Source organism: Crinia signifera, chromosome 1 (genome assembly GCF_055691185.1).
Source record: "Crinia signifera chromosome 1, ASM5569118v1, whole genome shotgun sequence".
Lineage (NCBI taxonomy): Eukaryota > Metazoa > Chordata > Amphibia > Anura > Myobatrachidae > Crinia > Crinia signifera.
The window spans coordinates 365,477,425-365,496,291 of NC_139217.1; the positions used below are offsets into that span (position 1 = coordinate 365,477,425).

Sequence of the window (18,867 nt, forward strand, 5' to 3'; positions counted from 1 at the left end):
GGTTTGGGGACCAAAAACAGGCTGGAATAGAAACCCCTTGACCTCTCGGAGTCTGGGACTGGGATAACAACCTCCATGTGCCTGAGTTTGTGAATGGCCGCCTGTAGTGCTCTGCTTTTCTCCGGATGAAGCTGGCAAACCTGTGGGAGAAAACGTAGAGGAGGAGGCAACAAGAAGTATATCTTGTAGCCTACTGCCACCAGGTCCTTAACCCATGCATCCTGGCAGGACATGGACCAAACGTGCTGGTAAAACAGCAGACGGCCTCCCACTCTGCTCTCCGGGCAGGGATTGGGCGAGTCATGCAGAGGGCTTGGAGGTAACCTTTGCATCCAGGATGGGTGCGCTGGCTGAACCTCTGCCTCTTCTAGAACTGGAAGCAGTTCCACTTGACCTACCCCTGAATCTGGGGGTGGGTCGGAAGGAACGAAAGGACTGCCCTCCTGTAGTTGGGAAGGACCTGCGTGGGGGAGGTGCTGCTGTAGGCAGAAACTGCGACTTACTCCACGTAGCCTGTGAGATCATCTTGTCCAGCTCTGGACCGAAGAGCGCCTCACCAGCAAAGGGTAATTCTTCCACCGCCTTTTTGGAGTCGGCGTCCGCATTCCATTGTCTCAACCAAAGAGTGCGGCGAGCTGAAACTGAAAGGGCAGAAACACGAGCCGCCAGCATACAGACGTCTGACGAGGCTTCAACTAAGTATCCTGCAGCCTCACGTATGTGTTCAACTAGAAGTAACATATCACCTGCACCTGGGTCTAGAGGAGGCAACCTGGGATGCCCAGACCTCCATGGCCCTATTGACCCAACAGCCCACCTGGCCCGGCCTTTGTAAAAGACCTGCGGCCGAATAAATATGCTTCAGGGTGCTCTCTAACCGTCTGTCAGAGACATCCTTGAGGTTAGAGGCTCCTGGTATGGGCAGTACTGTCGACAAGCGTGATACCGAAGAGTCTACAGCAGGGGGCGTTTCACATGACTTCCTAGCATCCTTAGGAAAGGGATAGGAAGTGAAAAACCTTTGGGACACCTGAAACTGTTTGTCAGGGTGTAACCAAGCTTTTTGCAGGTGATCATCAAGCTCTTCTGAGGCTGGGAAGAATGCAGATTGCTTTTTAGCAAAAACAGAGGGACGCGCAGCAGGCCTCTCCTCCTCAATGACATTGAGGGTTAAACGGACTGCTTGTATTAAGTCCTCTAAACCCTGATAGGGGACATCAGTGTCCTGTATAACTGGAGCCTCAGGCTCATTAAATTCACCCTCCTCCAGATCTGGCATGTCATCATCTGTATCATCTAACAGAGGGACTTGAGGAAAAATCCTATTAGCAGGAGCCAGTGTAGGGGGAGGGGGTGCTGGGGTGTCCGCATGTAATGCTCTAGACCAGGGCTGGGCAACACCGGCCCTCCAGATGTTAATGAACTACACATCCCAGGATGCTTTGCATTAGTTTTGCTATGTGGCCATGCTGAAACTGATGCAAGGTATGCTGGGATGTGTAGTTCATCAACAACTGGAGGGCCGGTGTTGCCCAGCCCTGCTCTAGACAGACCCTCAACAGCAGAGGTTAACTCTGCCTGTTGATCCCTGGCTGCATCCCTGGCTGCAGATAACTCGGATGCCAGCTGAGAAATCACTGTGGACAATTGGGAAGCCCATACAGGAGTATCCTGTCCCGCTGCTGAAGGAGGGGGGACTGGGGCTGCAGCACATGGGGGACATAAGATGGCGCCCTCAGCGTGTGGGGTGAACTTGGTGTTGCACTTTTTGCAAGCAATCTTTTTAGGAGCCCCACCAGCCATCATACACTCATCAATCATCCAACAGAGAGGAGAGAGAGAGGTTAAGCACCGGACAGGAGAGGAGGTATATAAGGCAGAGTCTGCCACAAGCCAGAGACGCGCACTGTATATAAATATAGGTTCAAGCAAAAAGGAGAAAAGGAAATGTCTTTCTGTGTGGTGCACCTCATGAGAAAAATAGCATAAAATTTAGCTTTTATTAACTTATATTAAAAGACAAAGAGGCGAAATATAGACAAAACAGTGAAACATAAAACACGGACAGTGTATTAAAAAGGATAAGCGAATTTATCCTCACTCAGTGTGGCCCAATTCCCCTGTGGTCCCCTTTAAGAGTTTGCAAACGGTGTTTCTTTTTTAATTAGAACCGTGCTGACAGGCAGTGAGTACTAGTATTGTGGGAGTACAACATGCTTTACTATATGTGCCCTGTCAGATTAAAGTTGTGTCCAGAAATCTGGAAATGCCTATCAGCACTATGGCTTGGAAACTGTGTAACCAATATAACAATTAATCCCAGATAGTGTGGTATTAATTAGGGAGTTACAGAGGCCCCTCCAAAAAGCACACCAGTGTCTGAGCAATCACCATAAAATTGGGACTGCAGATCTCCCCAGCCTGCGGTAGCCAATGAGGACTGCCACTCCTCTGGCACCCCGTGTTAGCCGGGGGTATAGAGATGATACACTGGTGGTTAACCCTTCAAGAGCTAAGGCATGCGGCGGCATGTCAATTACAGCGCCGTCCGAGTTATTGCCTGCTCTAGAAGGTAAGGAGGGAGCTCATACACAGCGAGCAAGGCAGGCGGCAGCGTGTCAAGTACAACGCTGTCCGTCTTATAGCCTGCTCCTAATAAATACAAGGTAGCGGCAAAAGTAAACAGAGACTATGGTGAGCGTCGGCGTGCCAAATACAACGCCGTCCGACTTAACACCAGCTCTGTAAAACAGCAAGCTGCAGCGCAGACGTCTCACGCTGCAGCCTGAGACAATTAGTGAGCCCAGTGGAGACTGGCGTTCACTCTGTCTAAAAATAAAACTGGACACAATCAAAATGCAGTATAAGTGGGATGGGGAAGAGGGAATAACACACTGAGGGTTAGGTCAGTGTACACTTCGCAAACAGAGCTTCATCTGGTCCTGAGACGTCTGCGCTGCAGCTTGCTGTTTTACAGAGGTGGTGTTAAGTCGGACGGCGTTGTATTTGGCACGCCGCCGCTCACCATAGTCTCTGTTTACTTTTGCGGCTACCTTGTATTTATTAGGAGCAGGCTATAAGACGGACAGCGTTGTACTTGACACGCTGCCGCCTGCCTTGCTCGCTGTGTATGAGCTCCCTCCTTACCTTCTAGAGCAGGCCCCTGTCCCGTTCTTGACTTGAGCTCGGCGGTCGGGATTCAATGTCCCGGCCGCCGAGCGGTGAGAAAGAGGCGTGGCCGCAAGTTGAGGGCGGAAATGGACGAGCTCCGTCAGCTTGTGATGTCCGGCTTGATCTGCCGAGAACTCCTGTTCAATGCTGTCGGGAACACAGCATTGAATAGGGCCCCGCAGCCATCTCCCCCGTCGGGAGATGGCTGCGGGAGCACGCCAAACATTGAATACCCTCCTGAATCTTCTAAGTAAATAGTATGACACTAATATATGCATACTGTGTTTATTATACCTCACACAAGTTGAGTGCATATACAGCAGCTTACTTATTTTAATTGAGTACATTATAGAGAAAAAGGAATATCCCGCACAGGATAGTAAAGATATGAAAAGTGTTATAGAAACCAACAGTTCTAAGTAAATTATTCTCAATATAAAAGACAAATTGATATATTTAGCGTTGGAGGTGCCTCCAAGAAATCAAATAATCTAATACTCAAAGAAAGAACAGTTGGTTACATGAAGTAAACAATCCGTTCACAGAGAGATTTCTTGCGCGAGGCACACTTTTTATACAAGTCCCCCCGGCCAAAGCTTTCACCCCCTGACCAGTCAGCATGGGCAGGGGTCCTGGCGACCCCCCCAAAGAAGGCCCCCCCCCCCCCCCCTTCCAGAATTTACCTGCCCATGCTGAAGCCCGGGGCTGTCCTCGATGCCCCTGGGCATCAAACTGATAAATGGTGTAAAAAAAAAAAAAAAAAACTACTGTATACTGCTGTAGAACTACGTGTCCCAGCAAGCCTGCACCACATGCAGGGACTTGGGAGAACTTGTAGTCCCACAGTAGCACAAATAGTTAAATAAATTGACACACACCCACACTGACAGTAAAACCTTATTACATTCGGAGCCCATTCATCCAATACTCATCTATTTTGCCACAAAGCATTGGTCTCCTTCTCCAGTAGAATCCACTGGGGTACCTGTGGAGAGAAAACATACTCACCAGCCGTCTTCAGTGCTTCTCCGGGAGCCCTGCAGCACTCTTCCGAAGGTCCGCCCCCCGACCAGGACTACAAGTGGGACTACATTGCCCCATACGCTGGGACTTGTGGTTCTACAAGTCCCTGCATGTGGTGCAGGCTTGCTGGTACTCGTAGTTCTACAGCAGTATACAATAGTTTTTCTTTCTTTTTACACCATTTATCAGATCGATGCCCAGGGGCATCGAGGACAGCCACGGGCTTCAGCATGGGCAGGTAAGTTCTAGAGGAGGGGGGGGGCCTTCTTTGGGGGGTGCTGAACTGTCAGGGGTGAATGCTTTGGCCGGGGGGACTTGTATAAAAAGTCTTCCCCTGGCTGTGGCATTACCCTGCTGGCTGGTTTGGCCCGGTACTGGTTCTTGAAATACGGGGCACCCCTAGTCATTTTGTCCCCTGTATTTTGGGAACCAGGAACGGCCCTCGAGCCTGGTGCTGGTTTTGGAAAATCAACGGAGCCACAACATGTTTGTCCCTGTGATTTTATGAAACCAGGACCGGTTCTTTGAGCCCGGGGCTGGTTATGCTCAGGACCCCCCTCCGCCGTTTTTTTAACCCCTTTTTTTTTTTTGACAGAACCATGCACAGATCACATTGATCTGTGCATGGTTTTGTCAAATTCGTCAGACAGAACCTGGTCTAATTTTTGGGTGATTTTTGGTAACGTTTACCAAAAATCACACCCTATTACATGTGCGAGTTAGATGCTTTCCAATGGGAAAACATCTGGATGCGAACTTAAGTGTGACTAAAAATCGCAACTTCAAAATGTGCCTTTTTTTTACCGCGATTTGCACCCTATTATATGTGCGATTTTTGGATAAAATGCGATTTCGGCCATTTTTTACCAAAAATCGCCCATGTCTAAAAAATCGCCCCTATTACATTTCGCCCACTGATGGAAAATAAGTCCTCCATGCTTGATTTTAATCAGTGTATCATTTTCTTCTCTCGGTTCAACAAAATAAAGCAAATAAATCAGCATCACTGTGCTAAACTATACTTTCATTTTAACAATTGGCACAAATTGATACAAAGAATATATAAAAACTGGAACTCACAGAAAAAAAAATGTCACCCCCTTAACCCCTACAAAACGACATTTTATCAGTGTATGTTTTTACTTATATTGTTGTAGTTTATTGAACTACTGTACATGCAAAATGTAAAGTGAAATCAATCTTGCTGGAAAAGATAGTGCCTATTAAGAATATCAACAATAGCTATATCTGATGTACTCTAATCTGGAAGGTTTAATCTGGGCTGATTTGTCCTAAGGAGGCTCGCTTACAATTTGGCACTTGATATGTCATTTTTACATGCAATAAATCGCATAGAATTTATGGCATGTCATTTCTCCAGCAGTGGTGGGTGGTGGGCAGGGGGGTCCGAGCGGTGGCGGTGGCTGAAGGTTGGTAGTGTGGCCCGAGCAGCAGCAGCTGGGTGCTTGAAGCAGCATTTGCAGGGAGGCAGGGCAGGAAGCGGCAGGTTTCATTTGAAAAAATATTTTTAAAAGACTGGCCGGTCGGTTATTGGCTGAGACATTGCTGATTGAAGGGTAATTTACCGCTATCACATGCCTACTGATCAAATCTGACACATGTGCCATTGATAGGTCAGATTGCGAGACAACTGATGTCCTGATGGTGCGACCACATGGTCCGGTTCCGATGCACATGGGACTGCGCATCGGACCCGATGGCATGTCACATACAGCCGATTTGTGGCGATTTCATGGCCGATCCGTCAGAATAGGACGAAATTGGACCAAATCGGCCCAGTGCCTTTAATTAAGCAGCATTAAATTTTATTTACTCAACAGATGTATTTATAATAACTATATACAATAACATTTAACGAATCTCAGAAGCAAAAGCCTTCAGCAATTTGAAGCCAACAGTTTGCAACATAAATTTTAATCATACAGCTACTCCTGCTTAAGTGAGGTATTTAATCCCCGCCGCTATTTCTAGCTGGGGGATATAGCGGCAGGTGCCTATTCAATGCTGTCTTTCACAACAGCATTGAAGGTGCATCTCATCAGAACAGACCTGACTTTAAAATCTGTAGTTTTGCCGAGAACGGCTGTGGATTGTCTGGATCACGGCCGTGTCTCAACAATCTACGGCAGTTTTTACAGATTGGCAGGTGGGACATTGAATATCGCCTGCCCATACATGCAAGTGGCCCAGGGTCACGACTGCCAGAATGTACTGACAGTTGTGTCCTGGGATTGAATACCCCCGTCTTAGAAACATACTTACAGGAATTTCCAAGCTCCAGAGTTCTCCGCCCATTTTACAATTCATTTGTAAAGCTATTTTTGTAGCAACAGAAAGTATAGTTTGCGGTTTGCTTAAAGTCCTTGCAATTACACACTGACTTGGAACAGGGCAATCGACACACAGATATTTCTTTATCGCATCATATCGATCCTTTCGATTACTGGATAATATGCAAACAACCTGAGAAAAATAAACAGACATAAACATGAAATCAAATAACAGAAAAGTACATAATTAGTTCCACGACTGTCCATGCTTTGTACAGATATGTCCTAATACATCTAGGCTCATAATGTCAAGCAGCATTCACCTAGTGAGTGTTCGTAGTAATATATATAAGATGCATATGCAGTATATTGGTATTTACAGTAAGTAGGGGTAAAAGAAGTGGGGTGTGGGTGCCCTGGGCACAAATGGTATTCTGTAATTGATGTGGAGGTGATAAGTCAATGACAGTGAGCCCTGGTGGGGAATGAGGGTGTCAGCAGACCCCTTTTTACCATAAACCTCCTGCAGTTTATGTCTCAAAGTAATGGTGGAGTGGGAAGGTGTGCTGGGCCCCTGTGGGGAATGAGGGAATCAGCAGATCCCTTTGTTACCATAAACCTCCTAGATTTATGTCCTATGCACTGTGGAATATGCGGTGGGAGCCTCCGGGAGCCTGAGGTGCGGTAAGAGTTAATGTTATTGCGGTGAGGGGGTTATTGTTAGTTAATGTTATTGCGGTGCAATATATCATAATGCAATGATATAGGCAGGCAGCCTATATGGTGCCGATAACACAGCATACCTGTGTGTACTAGGCAAATATTGCTTGTACTAGGCATACATTGCAGTGACGTAGACATTTAGACTATATGGTACTGTTAATACAGTACCTCTGACAAGTGTGTTAGAGCTATACGCAGCACACAGTAAGATTGTACTATACATCTATTGCAATGACAGGCATATATGTTACAGCCAACAGTCTGACAGGCAGTGATAGTGTTAAAGCTATAGTATATACAGTACACAGGAAGCTTGTATTAGTCATACATTGCTTTTACTAGGCATATGTTAATATACCCATACAATGTTGCAACTTTGCACTTAGGCTGAGCTCTGCAGCTGCAATAGCTGACTGGGGCATGAACTCTGTCTGTAACCTGACTCCTGTTTTTGAGGAGACAGATGCTGCTTTCAGACCGCATAACTGGCTTTGACCCTGTATTTGGAAACGTTTCCAAAAACGGGTCTGCCAGATAAAACCCCTTTCACACCGCAGCACTTAAACGGTATATTACCGTTTAAGTGCCGATTTTTTGACACTGGCAGACCCGTTTTTGGAAACTTTCCAAATACAGGGTCAAAGCCAGTGCAGCCTTCAGCCCTCCCCTCCGTGCAGCTCCCCCCCCCCCCCCTCGCGTGTCGACCGAGAGCATGTCGACGCCCCCCGCGCATGTCGACGCCCCCCCACCCCGCGTGTCGGCGCCCCCCCCCCCCCCGTGCCGGTACCTCCGTTGTGGACTGCAGCTCAGTATGCTCGGAAAGCACTTATGAAAAAAGTGTCTTCCAGAAAATGGCTGCCCCATAGGAAACCCTGTTTAAAAAAACTGTCTTCCGTATGGGGGGCAGCCATTTTCTGAAAGACACTTTTTTCATAAGTGCTTTCCGAGCATACTGAGCTGCAGTGCCGGGAACCACAACGGAGATACCGGCACGGGGTAAGTCGACACGGGGGGGGGGGGGGGCGCCGACACGCGCGGGGGGCGTCGACACGCGCGCGGGGGGTGTCGACACGCGCGGGGGGCTCCAGTGCTGTGAATACTTAATGAGCGCTCATTAAGTATTCACTGTGCTGAATTTAGGACCCAGCTCATTGGCTGGGTCCTAAATACCGTTTCTGAGCCGATTTTTGCGCTAAAATACCGGTTCAGAAACGGGTAGGACCCTGCATTTTAAACGGTTAGAAAAAACGGCATTTTCTAACCGGTTAAGTGGGACTGGACCTTTCAGACCGCACACATTACCGTTTTAAAACGGTAAAAAAAAGGCAATTTACCGTTTTAAAAGTGCGGTCTGAAAGGGGCATGAGGTACAGGGGAGAATGGTCAGGTGCCTGGCAGTAAAAGAGTGGAACACCAGACTGGCTAATAAGCTCTCTGTGTCCCTCTACACATGCTGTAATACAATGCAGGCAAGCATAGCAGAATGCGATGCAATAATGGCACAATGGCTCTGCAGCAACAAAGGCTGGCTGGAGCACTATACTGTACAGTGTCCCGAAGGAGGGGTACAGGGGGGGATTTGCCCAAGTGACCTGGCAATGAAGAAGTGGAACTCCGGGTGGCTGTGAGCTCCTCCGTGTCCCTTCTCACCTGCAGCAGGCAGGCAGGAAGGGATATCAGTGGCGGGAACTCTGTGTGATAAACACAGTTCCCTGCCTACTGTCTCCGGGTGTAGAGGCTGATGTGGGGGGAGCCTTCTCCCCCTGCTAGCAAATGGCCACCAGAGATTGAGTCCTCATGCAGCACCAGTAAAATGGCGGGTATCCGGCGCGCCGGGCGGCCCCGCATACCGTGCGCTGCTGCCCACAAACAAGTTACCCTGGTGGTCCAGCGGGACAGGGGAGTCGATCCTGAATATCCAGGGTCTCCATGAAAGTATGGAGAGACGTCATGGCAAAATTTGGAAAATTAAGGTATCTGTTGTGCGGCTTCATGAGCAGTATGGGGCAGAACGTTACGTTCGGTTTCTGAACAAGATAGAGGTTGCTGTAAAAATCTGTGACTCGTTAAGGCTAGGAACAGGGGTTATTCCTTGGGATGCTAAAAAACAGTGAATGCACTCTCACAGTGCTTCACAAAAAAAGGGATTTTTGTAAGAACTTACCGTTCAAATCCCTTTCTCTGATATGGTCCTGGTGACACAGCTCAACATTGGGATGTAGGAGGGTCCGTAGGAGCCAGGCACCTATCCTAAAGCTTTTGGAGGGTAGGCTCCTCCCTTCTGCATCCCAGACTCCTCAGTTCAATTTTTCAAAGCCACTGGAATACATTAACTCAGTACAAACGCCTGCACATATTATATGCACAATATATAAAAAAAAACAAAAAAACTTTTCAACCATATATAACATGAAACATCATGAACTTGGCATACTTACTGAGCATAAGGGAGGGATCGCTGTCACCAGGACCATATCAGAGAAAGGGATTCGAACGGTAAGTTCTTACAAAAATCCCTTTTTCTCTTTCAATGGTCCTGGTGACACAGCTCAACATTGGGACGTTCCAGAGCCGGTCCTTTGGGTGGGTACGCTCAGGTCTGCAGCTCTCATCACTGCTCGGCCGAATGATGCGTCCTCCGATGCGAACTCATGGAACCTATAGAATTTGGCAAAAGTGTGAACAGATGACCAAGTGGCGGCCCTGCAAACCTGCTCAGCTGTGGGCCCATGTCGAACCGCCCAAGAGGTGGCAACCGACCTGGTGGTATGCGCATTAATCCTAGCCGGCACAGGCCTACCAACCTTAGTATATGCAAAGGCAATGACAGAACGCAACCACCTAGCAATGGTCTGCTTAGAAGCAGGCCAACCAATCTTATGCACATCATACAAGACTAGCAAAGAGTCAGTCTTCCTGACACCCTTCACCCTGTCCACATAAATGTCTAAGGCGCGCACAACATCCAAATTCCTCAATTTGTCCCTTTTCCTTGAACCCTCTGGGGGTTGAAACACAGGCAGAACTATCTCCTGATTTAAATGAAAAGCAGAGACTACTTTTGGTAAAAAATTGGGGTACTGTTCGAAGAACAGCCCTGTCCTCATGAAATATAAGGAAGGGAGACTTGCAGGACAATGCTCCCGACTCCGATACTCTCTTTGCTGACGCAACCGCCAACAAAAAATGAGATTTATGTCTTACCTGGTAAATCTTTCTTCGAGGACATCAGGGGCCACAGCGTTACAGTGGGTAGTAAGGAGATGGGAGAGCACCAGCACCCTAGAGGTTAAACTTGAACTGCCTCCCAGGCAGCCAGGCTCCTCCCCTCCTCTACCCCGCCTCCAGGCCAGGAAGCTCAGTTTTTTTAACAAGCCAAGGCAGGAGACAAGATAGAAGGAAGAGAAGCACCGCACAGAAACACATTCTGAACATGTTAGTACCCTCAACCGAGGGATAATATAACATAATCATAACTTAACCATAACGGAAGTAAAGCAGGCGCGGCAGGGAGGGATCCCTGTGGCCCCTGATGTCCTCGAAGAAAGAGATTTACCAGGTAAGACATAAATCTCATTTTCTCCTTCGGGAGACATCAGGGGCCACAGCGTTACAGTGGGATGTCCTAAAGCAGCCACCTATGGGTGGGGACGCGCCTGTGCCGCAGCCAACACACTCTGGCCAAAGGCCGAGTCCTGGGAGGCAAACGTGTCAAAAGCGTAAAAACGCAAGACAGTAATGGCGGACGACCAAGTCGCCGCCCTGCAAATTTGCTCAACTTTAGCACTGCCTCTTACAGCCCAGGACACCTCCACAGACCTAACGGAATGTGCCTGAATCCCTGCCGGAACCGGGAGGGAGGTGTCCAAATATGCCAGCCAGAGCGACTCCAGCGGGCAGTAGTTTGCGTAGAGGCGGGCCACCCTCTCATCCGAACGCCATATAGTACAAAGAGAGAGTCTGACTAGTGCAACAGCCTAGAACGGTGCACATAGCACATAAATGCGCCCCGGCCGGACAACGTCCAAGGAGGACCAAGCCGTAGTAACAACAGACTGTCTAAATGCCGGAACAATAATGTCCTGGTTGACCTGAAAGCCGGACACCACCTAAGGTAGGTGAGAAGGGACGGTAGGAAAAACCGCCCGGTTATAACCAAGAACCAAGGACTAACAGGACAGAGCTGACAGGTCAGAGACTCCCCTGGCCAAAGCTATCGCCAACAAGGAAACGATCTTCCAGGCGAGTCAACACAGGTCCACCGACCGCAAGGGCACAAAAGGTGGGCCCTGAAGAAGTCAGGATTAGAGAGATCCCAGGGGGCAACTGGGGTAACTAAGGGAGGCTGGATATGCAAGACATCCTGCAGGAATGTACAGACATCCGTCGACAGGGCCACCCGTCGACAGAACAAGATGTGCAAGGCTGAAATCCGAACCTTTAAAGATGATCAACGCAACCCAGCCTCCAGACCCTTCTGCAAGAAGGACAGAACCCTAGCCAGGTAGTAAGTCCCGGAATCTGAAGCGTAGAGTTCGCAGCAGGAAAAGTAAGCCCTCCATATGCGATGGTACACCCCATCTAGGGAGGTTTCCTCGCCCTGAGCATGGTGGAGTGAAACCCGCTGGGTCTTACCCGGGAGGTCTCAACAGCCACCCCGTCAAAGCCAAGTGCCTCAAAGCCGAAAGAGAGAGGCGGACCATGAGAGCATGCCTGTGTCCAGGGGTAAGCGAATAGGAGGGGCTACTGACTGCAGATCCGAAAACCAGATCCGTCTGGGCCAAGGTGGAGCAACCAGAATCAACGTGCCGCCCTCCGGCTTCAGCTTGCGAGACATTCGCAAAAGGAGGAAAGTGGTGGAAAGGCGCCATCAGTGTGGACGGCCACGGAGCGGACAGGGCGTCTACCAGGCAAGCCCCCCCCTCCGGGTCGCAAGACCAGGACCCGCACAGTGGTGGTTTGAGGGTATGGCGAGAGGCTGTCAAGGCCACCTCGGTTGGGCCCCACCGTTGTACCAGCATCTGAAACATCACTCTAAGGAGGGTCAAGTCGTCGGCATCACAGGTCTGACGGCCGAGGAAGACCGCCACCCAATTCCGGACTACCAAGATAAAAATTTCTGAAAAAGCAGGGATCATCTCTGAAAGATGCCGGATGCTTCTGTCATAGTGGGCTGACAACTAGTGCCACCCTGGTGGTTAACATATGCAACCCTTGTCGCAATGTCCGACTGGACTTGCACCGGCCAACCCCTAACTTAGGGTTCCGCCAAGCGGACTGCCCGGAAGATTGTCTTTAGTTCGAGGACTAAAGACTAGAGTGGTCCAGATACCCTGGAACGACCTTTGAGAAGTGACCACCCCCCAAACACGGGAGGCTAGCATGCATGGCTCCAGTAGCGAGGTCCCGTCCAGAAGCCCCCAGGAAAGGGGGGCCCTGCTGGAGACCAGGCGAACTTCTGGGCATGGATATTGTGGGAGGAAACCGGAGTACCAGGAGTAAACCCATGCAAGTCTGGGGAGAATATACAAACTCTGCACAGTTAGGGCCATGGTGGGAATCGAACCCATGACCTCAGCGCAGTGAAGCAGTAATGTTAACCACTACACTATCCGTGCTGCTCCTTGGACAGTATTGTAGAGGGTTGGCATGGAACTGAGCCTATTCTGCCAATTCGAAGGCCGATCCACCAACCCCAGGGACCCCACGCAGGCATGCACAGACACCTGCCAGGGGGACAAGAGATGTCTGATCCTGGACTGTAGTGCCAGATGGCAATCCCCCAGAAGGGATATCCTCTGCCGAATAGTATCTAAACCGGCCCCCATATTTGGCACTGGCCCAAATAAAAAGGAACCCTCAAAAGGGACTTTGAGTTCAGGCCTTCCAAGAGCACAGACACTGGTATGTGTGTGCAGCTATGGCCAAGGGTGACCCTCTGGAGGCGATTGGTGTAATTTCTAGAGCCGTCACCCCCAGGTAAAGTGTCACCTGATACTCAATAGAAGGCAGCAGGGTTTCCTCCGACACCCCTTATGCAGCGTCCGCTGTGAGAGAAGTTGCTCACGCAACTAAGGCCTTAGCCACCCAAGCAGATGCCTGGGGCAGGAGTGCGTCCACTTTAGGGACAGTCTCCCAGGGGACTATGTCCTCCTGTGGGAGGGGGTAAAAGGAAGGGAAACCGCCGATGGCAAGCTAAACTTCCTGTTAGGAATCTCCCAACTGATGACCTTAGTCGAGTTCACAGATTTACGGAATAAACCCAGAATACACCTAAGGAGACACCCAAAAGGTGTAGGCGGCTCAGCGGGGTCGTTTAAGGTAAGGACCTATTTGACAGCTGAGACCAAGGTCAGCACCTCAAGACGAGGTGAGGGGATTCACCTTATCACAGGCCCCCCATCTTCCATACCGTCGTCGACGGTCCCCTCTAGACAATGCTAATCCCAGGTGTCCTCCTCTCTGTGTCTGCTGACGGAGGAGTCTGGATGACGGGGGTATCTGCGTCTACCTGCAGGTACAGAGCTACACCCGCCAAGGATGAGGACGGCATTTCTGGGGACCTTGTCCGGAGGCAGATAAGCACTCACCCAAGGGATGATGCCGATCCAAGGCTGCTACTAGCTGCACCGGCAACGGAGTAAAGAACGTGGCCCAAGCAGGCTCCTGTTTTCTAGAGGCGGCTGTACCTGTGGGCATCGCCCAGGCATTGTAGCAGCCTGCGTATAAGCCGTCCTGTACTAGTAATGGGGGCATAGGCCAGCATTACAGGATGTACAAGACATCCACACCGGAGCCCCAGAGTCACTGGGACTGGTACCCCTGGAAGACGTTGCAGTATTATAGCAGTGTGAACCGGCTGCTAAAGCACAGGTAAGACAATGTACTACAAGTATAGAAGACATACAATGCCATAGAATAGGCGGGTAGCCTATATGGTACCGCTAACACAGTATTCTCTGACCAACAGAGATAGTGTTCAAGCCATACACCGTAAGCTGGTACTACGTATACCTTGCGGTGGCGTAGACATTTGGCCCATATGTACGGCTAACACAGCATACTTCTGTTTTAAATTTTGCATTGTGGGAAGAAACCGGAGTACACGGAGTAACCCCACTAAAACACGGAGAGAACGTACAAACTCTGCACAGTTAGGGTCATAGTGGAAATTGAACCCACGACCCGAGCTGTGCTGCCCCCACAGTACGCAGTAAGCTAGTACTAGGCACATATAGCAATAATTGGCAGGCAGCCTTTCTGACAGGCAGTGATAGTGTTACACAGTGCACAGCCAGCCTGTGATATACATACAATGCAGTGATATAGACAGTGCAGTGATATACATACAATAGACAGCTGCCGTGATATAGACCGGCAGTCTATTCGGTACAGACAATGCAGTATGCATCTGAGCCAGCTTGTAATAGACATACAAAGCAGTGATATAGACATACAGTGCAGTTATATATATATATATATACAGGTGCAGTGGATATACTGGCAGTCTATATGGTACAGACAACGCAGTCTGCATCTGACAGCCAGCTTGTATCTGACAGGCAGATAAACTCTGCACAGTCTGGGTCATGTTGGGAATCAAACCCATGACCTCTGCACTGTGATGCAGCAATGCTAACCATTACACCATCCGCTCTGTCCTTTATGCTTCTGACAGGCAGTGATGGTGTTAATTCACAGGATACAATGTTGCACTTGGCTCTGCTGTGCCCACAGTTTGAACTCTGTCTGCTCTGTAACATGACTTCTGGAGGAGATTATTACAGGGGAGCCCAGGCAGTGAAGGAGTGGAACCCCAGACTGGCTTGATAAGCTCTCTGTGTCCCTCCACACATGTTAAGTCAGCATGACCTAACCAGCAATACATGGCCATATAGTACAGTGTAACACAGATTAAACTGACAGGCAGCTAAATTGTTAGCAAACAATGCAGCATACAAGGGCAATGCAATTAATGGCACAAGGCTCCTTTCAGAGCACAGTACTGTACAGTATCCCGAAGGAGGGGTACAGGGGGGACATGCCCAAATGACCTGGCAGTGAAGGAGTGGAACTCCGGGTGGCTATGAGCTCCTCCGTGTCCCTCCTCACATGTCGCAGGCAGGCAGGAAGGGATCTCAGTGGCGGGAACTCTCTGTGTGTTAAACACAGTTCCCTGCCTACTGTCCCCGGGTGGAGAGGCTGATGTGGGGGGAGCCTTCTCCCCCTGCTGACAAATGGCCCCCAGGGAGGTGTCCACATGCGGCGCCGGTAAAAATGGCAGGGGTCCGGCGCTACCGGGCGGCCCCGCATACCTGGCGCCGCTGCCCACAAACCGTTTCCCTGGTGGTCCAGCGGGAGCGGGTGGCGAACCAGCCGTCCGCTTGTCAGCGCAGTCGGCGGTCCCCCCCCGCCGAACTGCTGCAGCCGCAATGCCCAGCAAGCGCAATCGCACGCGCTCCCAGCGGGGAGCGCGTTACCTTTTGTCAGGTCCCCGGCGTCCGGTGGCGGCTGTGGCTCCCCAGTGCCCGGGGGCCGCTGCAGGTCCCCACCCTCGAGTGGCGATGCAGCTCCGGACCCGGGTGATGGAGCAGCAGCGCAGGTGTCTGTGCAGACCCCCAGTGCTGCTGCTCTGTCACTGACAGAAGTCAGTGTAAAAGAAAAATGAAAAATAAAATATAAAAATCAAGTTAGGCTGCTAAATAGCAGCCCCTCTATTAGGTGCATCTGGCTCCTGCCAGCACCCGAAAAAACTGAGCTTCCTGGCCTGGAGGCGGGGTAGAGGAGGGGAGGAGCCTGGCTGCCTGGGAGGCAGTTCAAGTTTAACCTCTAGGGTGCTGGTGCTCTCCCATCTCCTTACTACCCACTGTAACGCTGTGGCCCCTGATGTCTCCCGAAGGAGAAATACCAGTTTCCATGTAAGGAATTTAAGGTCAGCCGATCCTAACGGCTCAAAAGGCGCCTTTTGAAGACACTCCAGAACCAGAGATAAATCCCATGGAGCTACTGGTTGTTTGTAGGGAGGTTTCAATCGAGAAACCCCCCTGCAGGAAGGTCTGCACCTCCGGTAACAATGCTATCCTTTTCTGGAAATAAATTGACAAGGCCGAGATCTGTACCTTGAGTGACTGAAGGCTTAACCCAGATGAGAAGCCATCCTGCAAAAACTCCAGCAATTTAGACAATCTAAATCGCGATGTGTGTGACTTCTGCCTTTCACACCACCTAATATAGGTCTTCGAGACCCTATAATAGTTTCCACAGCTTCCGAGAACCCCTTGTTCTTCAAGATGGCGGTCTCAACAGCCAAGCCGTCAAATTTAGCCGAGCTGAATCCAGGTGATTAAACGGTCCTTGGTTTAACAGGTCTGACCTCAGAGGTAGACGTCACGAGTCCACAGACAATCTCTGAAGCCTCGAGTACCAGGACCTCCTTGGCCAATCTGGGGCCACTAGAATCACCGGAATTGCCTGGGCCTGGACTTTCTTCAATACTCTCGCCATCATTGGAAACGGCGGGAAGACATAAAGAAGATTCCCCTCCCAGGGGATGGTCATAGCATCCACTGCTTCGGCTCGTGGATCTCTCGTCCTGGCATAGAACCTGGGCACCTGATGATTGAACCTTGATGCCATCAGGTCCACATCCGGAGTTCCCCACTTCAATGTAATCTGAAGAAATACTTGTGGGTTCAGGCTCCATTCCCCTTCCAGCAGTTCCTCTCTGCTCAGGAAATCGGCCTCTATATTCTCCACCCCTGGGATGAATATCGCTGACAACGCTGGAACATTCTGTTCCGCCCACAAGAAGATCCGGGAAACCTCCCACATGGCCAGCTTGCTGCGTGTGCCTCCCTGATGATTCAGGTACGCCACAGCCGTGGCGTTGTCGGTCTGAATCCTTAAAGGAAGACCCTGCAATCTTTCTCCTGCCAGAGATATCACCTTCCACACAGCCCGCAGTTCCAGGATATTGATCGGCAAGGCAGACTCCTCCGAGGTCCATAAGCCCTGCAGGCGCAGGTCCAAAACCACTGCCCCCCAGCCCCTGAGACTGGCGTCGGTAGTGACTACCAGCCAGTTCCAGGACTGCAGAGACCGACCCCACTGAAGGAAATCCACCTCCATCCACCATTTCAGGGAAGACCAAGTTTCTGGAGACAACACTATGTGCTCTGACTTCATGGTCTGAGTATTCCCCGACCAAGATGTCAGGATGTTCCACTGGAACACTCGAGAGTGGAACCTGGCGAACTGTAACTGAAGATGTAAGCCACCATCTTCCCCAACAGTTTGAGACACCTCCAAACCGATGGGCTCTGAGACCCGAGGATCTCCCGGACCAAGGAAGCCAGGTCCCTGGCCTTTGTCTCTGGTGGGAATACCCGATGTAGATGGGTATCCAGGACAACTCCCAGGAACTGGAGTCTTTGTGACGGCACCAACTGAGACTTTTGTAAATTTAAAAGCCAACCGTGAGCCTGCAAAAACTTGATGGCTTCTGCCAAGTGACTCTGTAACCTTTCCTCCGACTCTGCTTTGAACAGCAGGTCGTCCAAATACGGAATCACCGTAATTCCCCTCAGTCGGAGCACCGCCGCCATTACTGACATTATTTTGGTCAATACCCTTGGCGCTGTAGCCAGACCGAAGGGCAACGCCTGGAATTGCAAATGCAGGTCTCCTATCGCAAACCTTAAGAGAGCCTTATGTTCTGGATGGATAGGCACATGAAGATATGCGTCCTGGACATCCATGGACGCCAAAAATTCTCCCTGGTCCAGACTTAGCAGCACAGACCGTAGAGATTCCATTTTGAAATGGTCTACCCACAGATGGAGATTCAAGAATTTTAGATTTAGGATTGGTCTGAAAGACCCGTCTGGTTTGGGCACCAAAAACAGAGTGGAGTAAAAACCTTTCTTCCACTCCGCTCGAGGGACCGGGATAACCACACCTTTCTCTACAAGAGATTGAGCAGCCCCCAAAAGAGCAGCACGGAGCCGAGACTCCTTTGGCAGTGGTGTAGGAATGAATCTTCTTGGAGGAAGACCTTTGAAGGGAATTCTGTAACCCTGGGATACAATGTCTAGCACCCAGGGATCCCGGTCCAACAATGCACACGCGTCCCTGAACCATCTCAGACGCCCCCCCCCCCCCCCCCACACCTTGACCCCCGCTGGGAGATTCCCCAGGTAGTCATGCGGAGGGCATGTCCTCTCCTTTGGTGCTTGGTTTCTTATGAAAATAACCGAATTTAGACTTTGGGGCCTTGCCCCTGGAGGACTGAAACTTTCCCATAAAAGACTGTCCTCGAAAGGACGCACCCCCTCTAGGGGAGGGCCGAAAGGACGGCCTAAAAGCAGAAAACCTTGAAGTCTGCTTGGCTGCAGGAGCCGGCAGGAAGGTACTTTTGCCTCCCGTGGCCTGCTTAACAATCTCTTCCAGTTCTGAACCAAACAACAGCTTTCTATTAAAAGCTAATGCCTCTAAAGCCTTCTTTCACTCGTTATCCGCCTCCCAGGCTTTAAGCCAGAGCACTCTCCTGGCATTGACGGACACTGTGGAAACTCTGGAAGCCATTTTGAGAGCTTCCTCCTCAGCCTCAAGCACATACTCTGCAGCTGCTTTAAGCTTCTCCGCAAGCAACAACACACCT

General features: G+C 50.2%; 1 protein-coding gene across 1 annotated transcript in view; it reads right to left on the reverse strand.

The window, feature by feature from the left end:
• Window positions 1-18,867, reverse strand: part of PIWIL1 (piwi like RNA-mediated gene silencing 1) — a 227,032-nt gene that overhangs the window by 55,164 nt on the left and 153,001 nt on the right. The window contains exon 15 of the mRNA XM_083150480.1: window positions 6,478-6,678. Coding sequence (XP_083006606.1) covers window positions 6,478-6,678 — 201 coding nt within the window. The remainder of the gene's footprint in view (window positions 1-6,477; window positions 6,679-18,867) is intronic.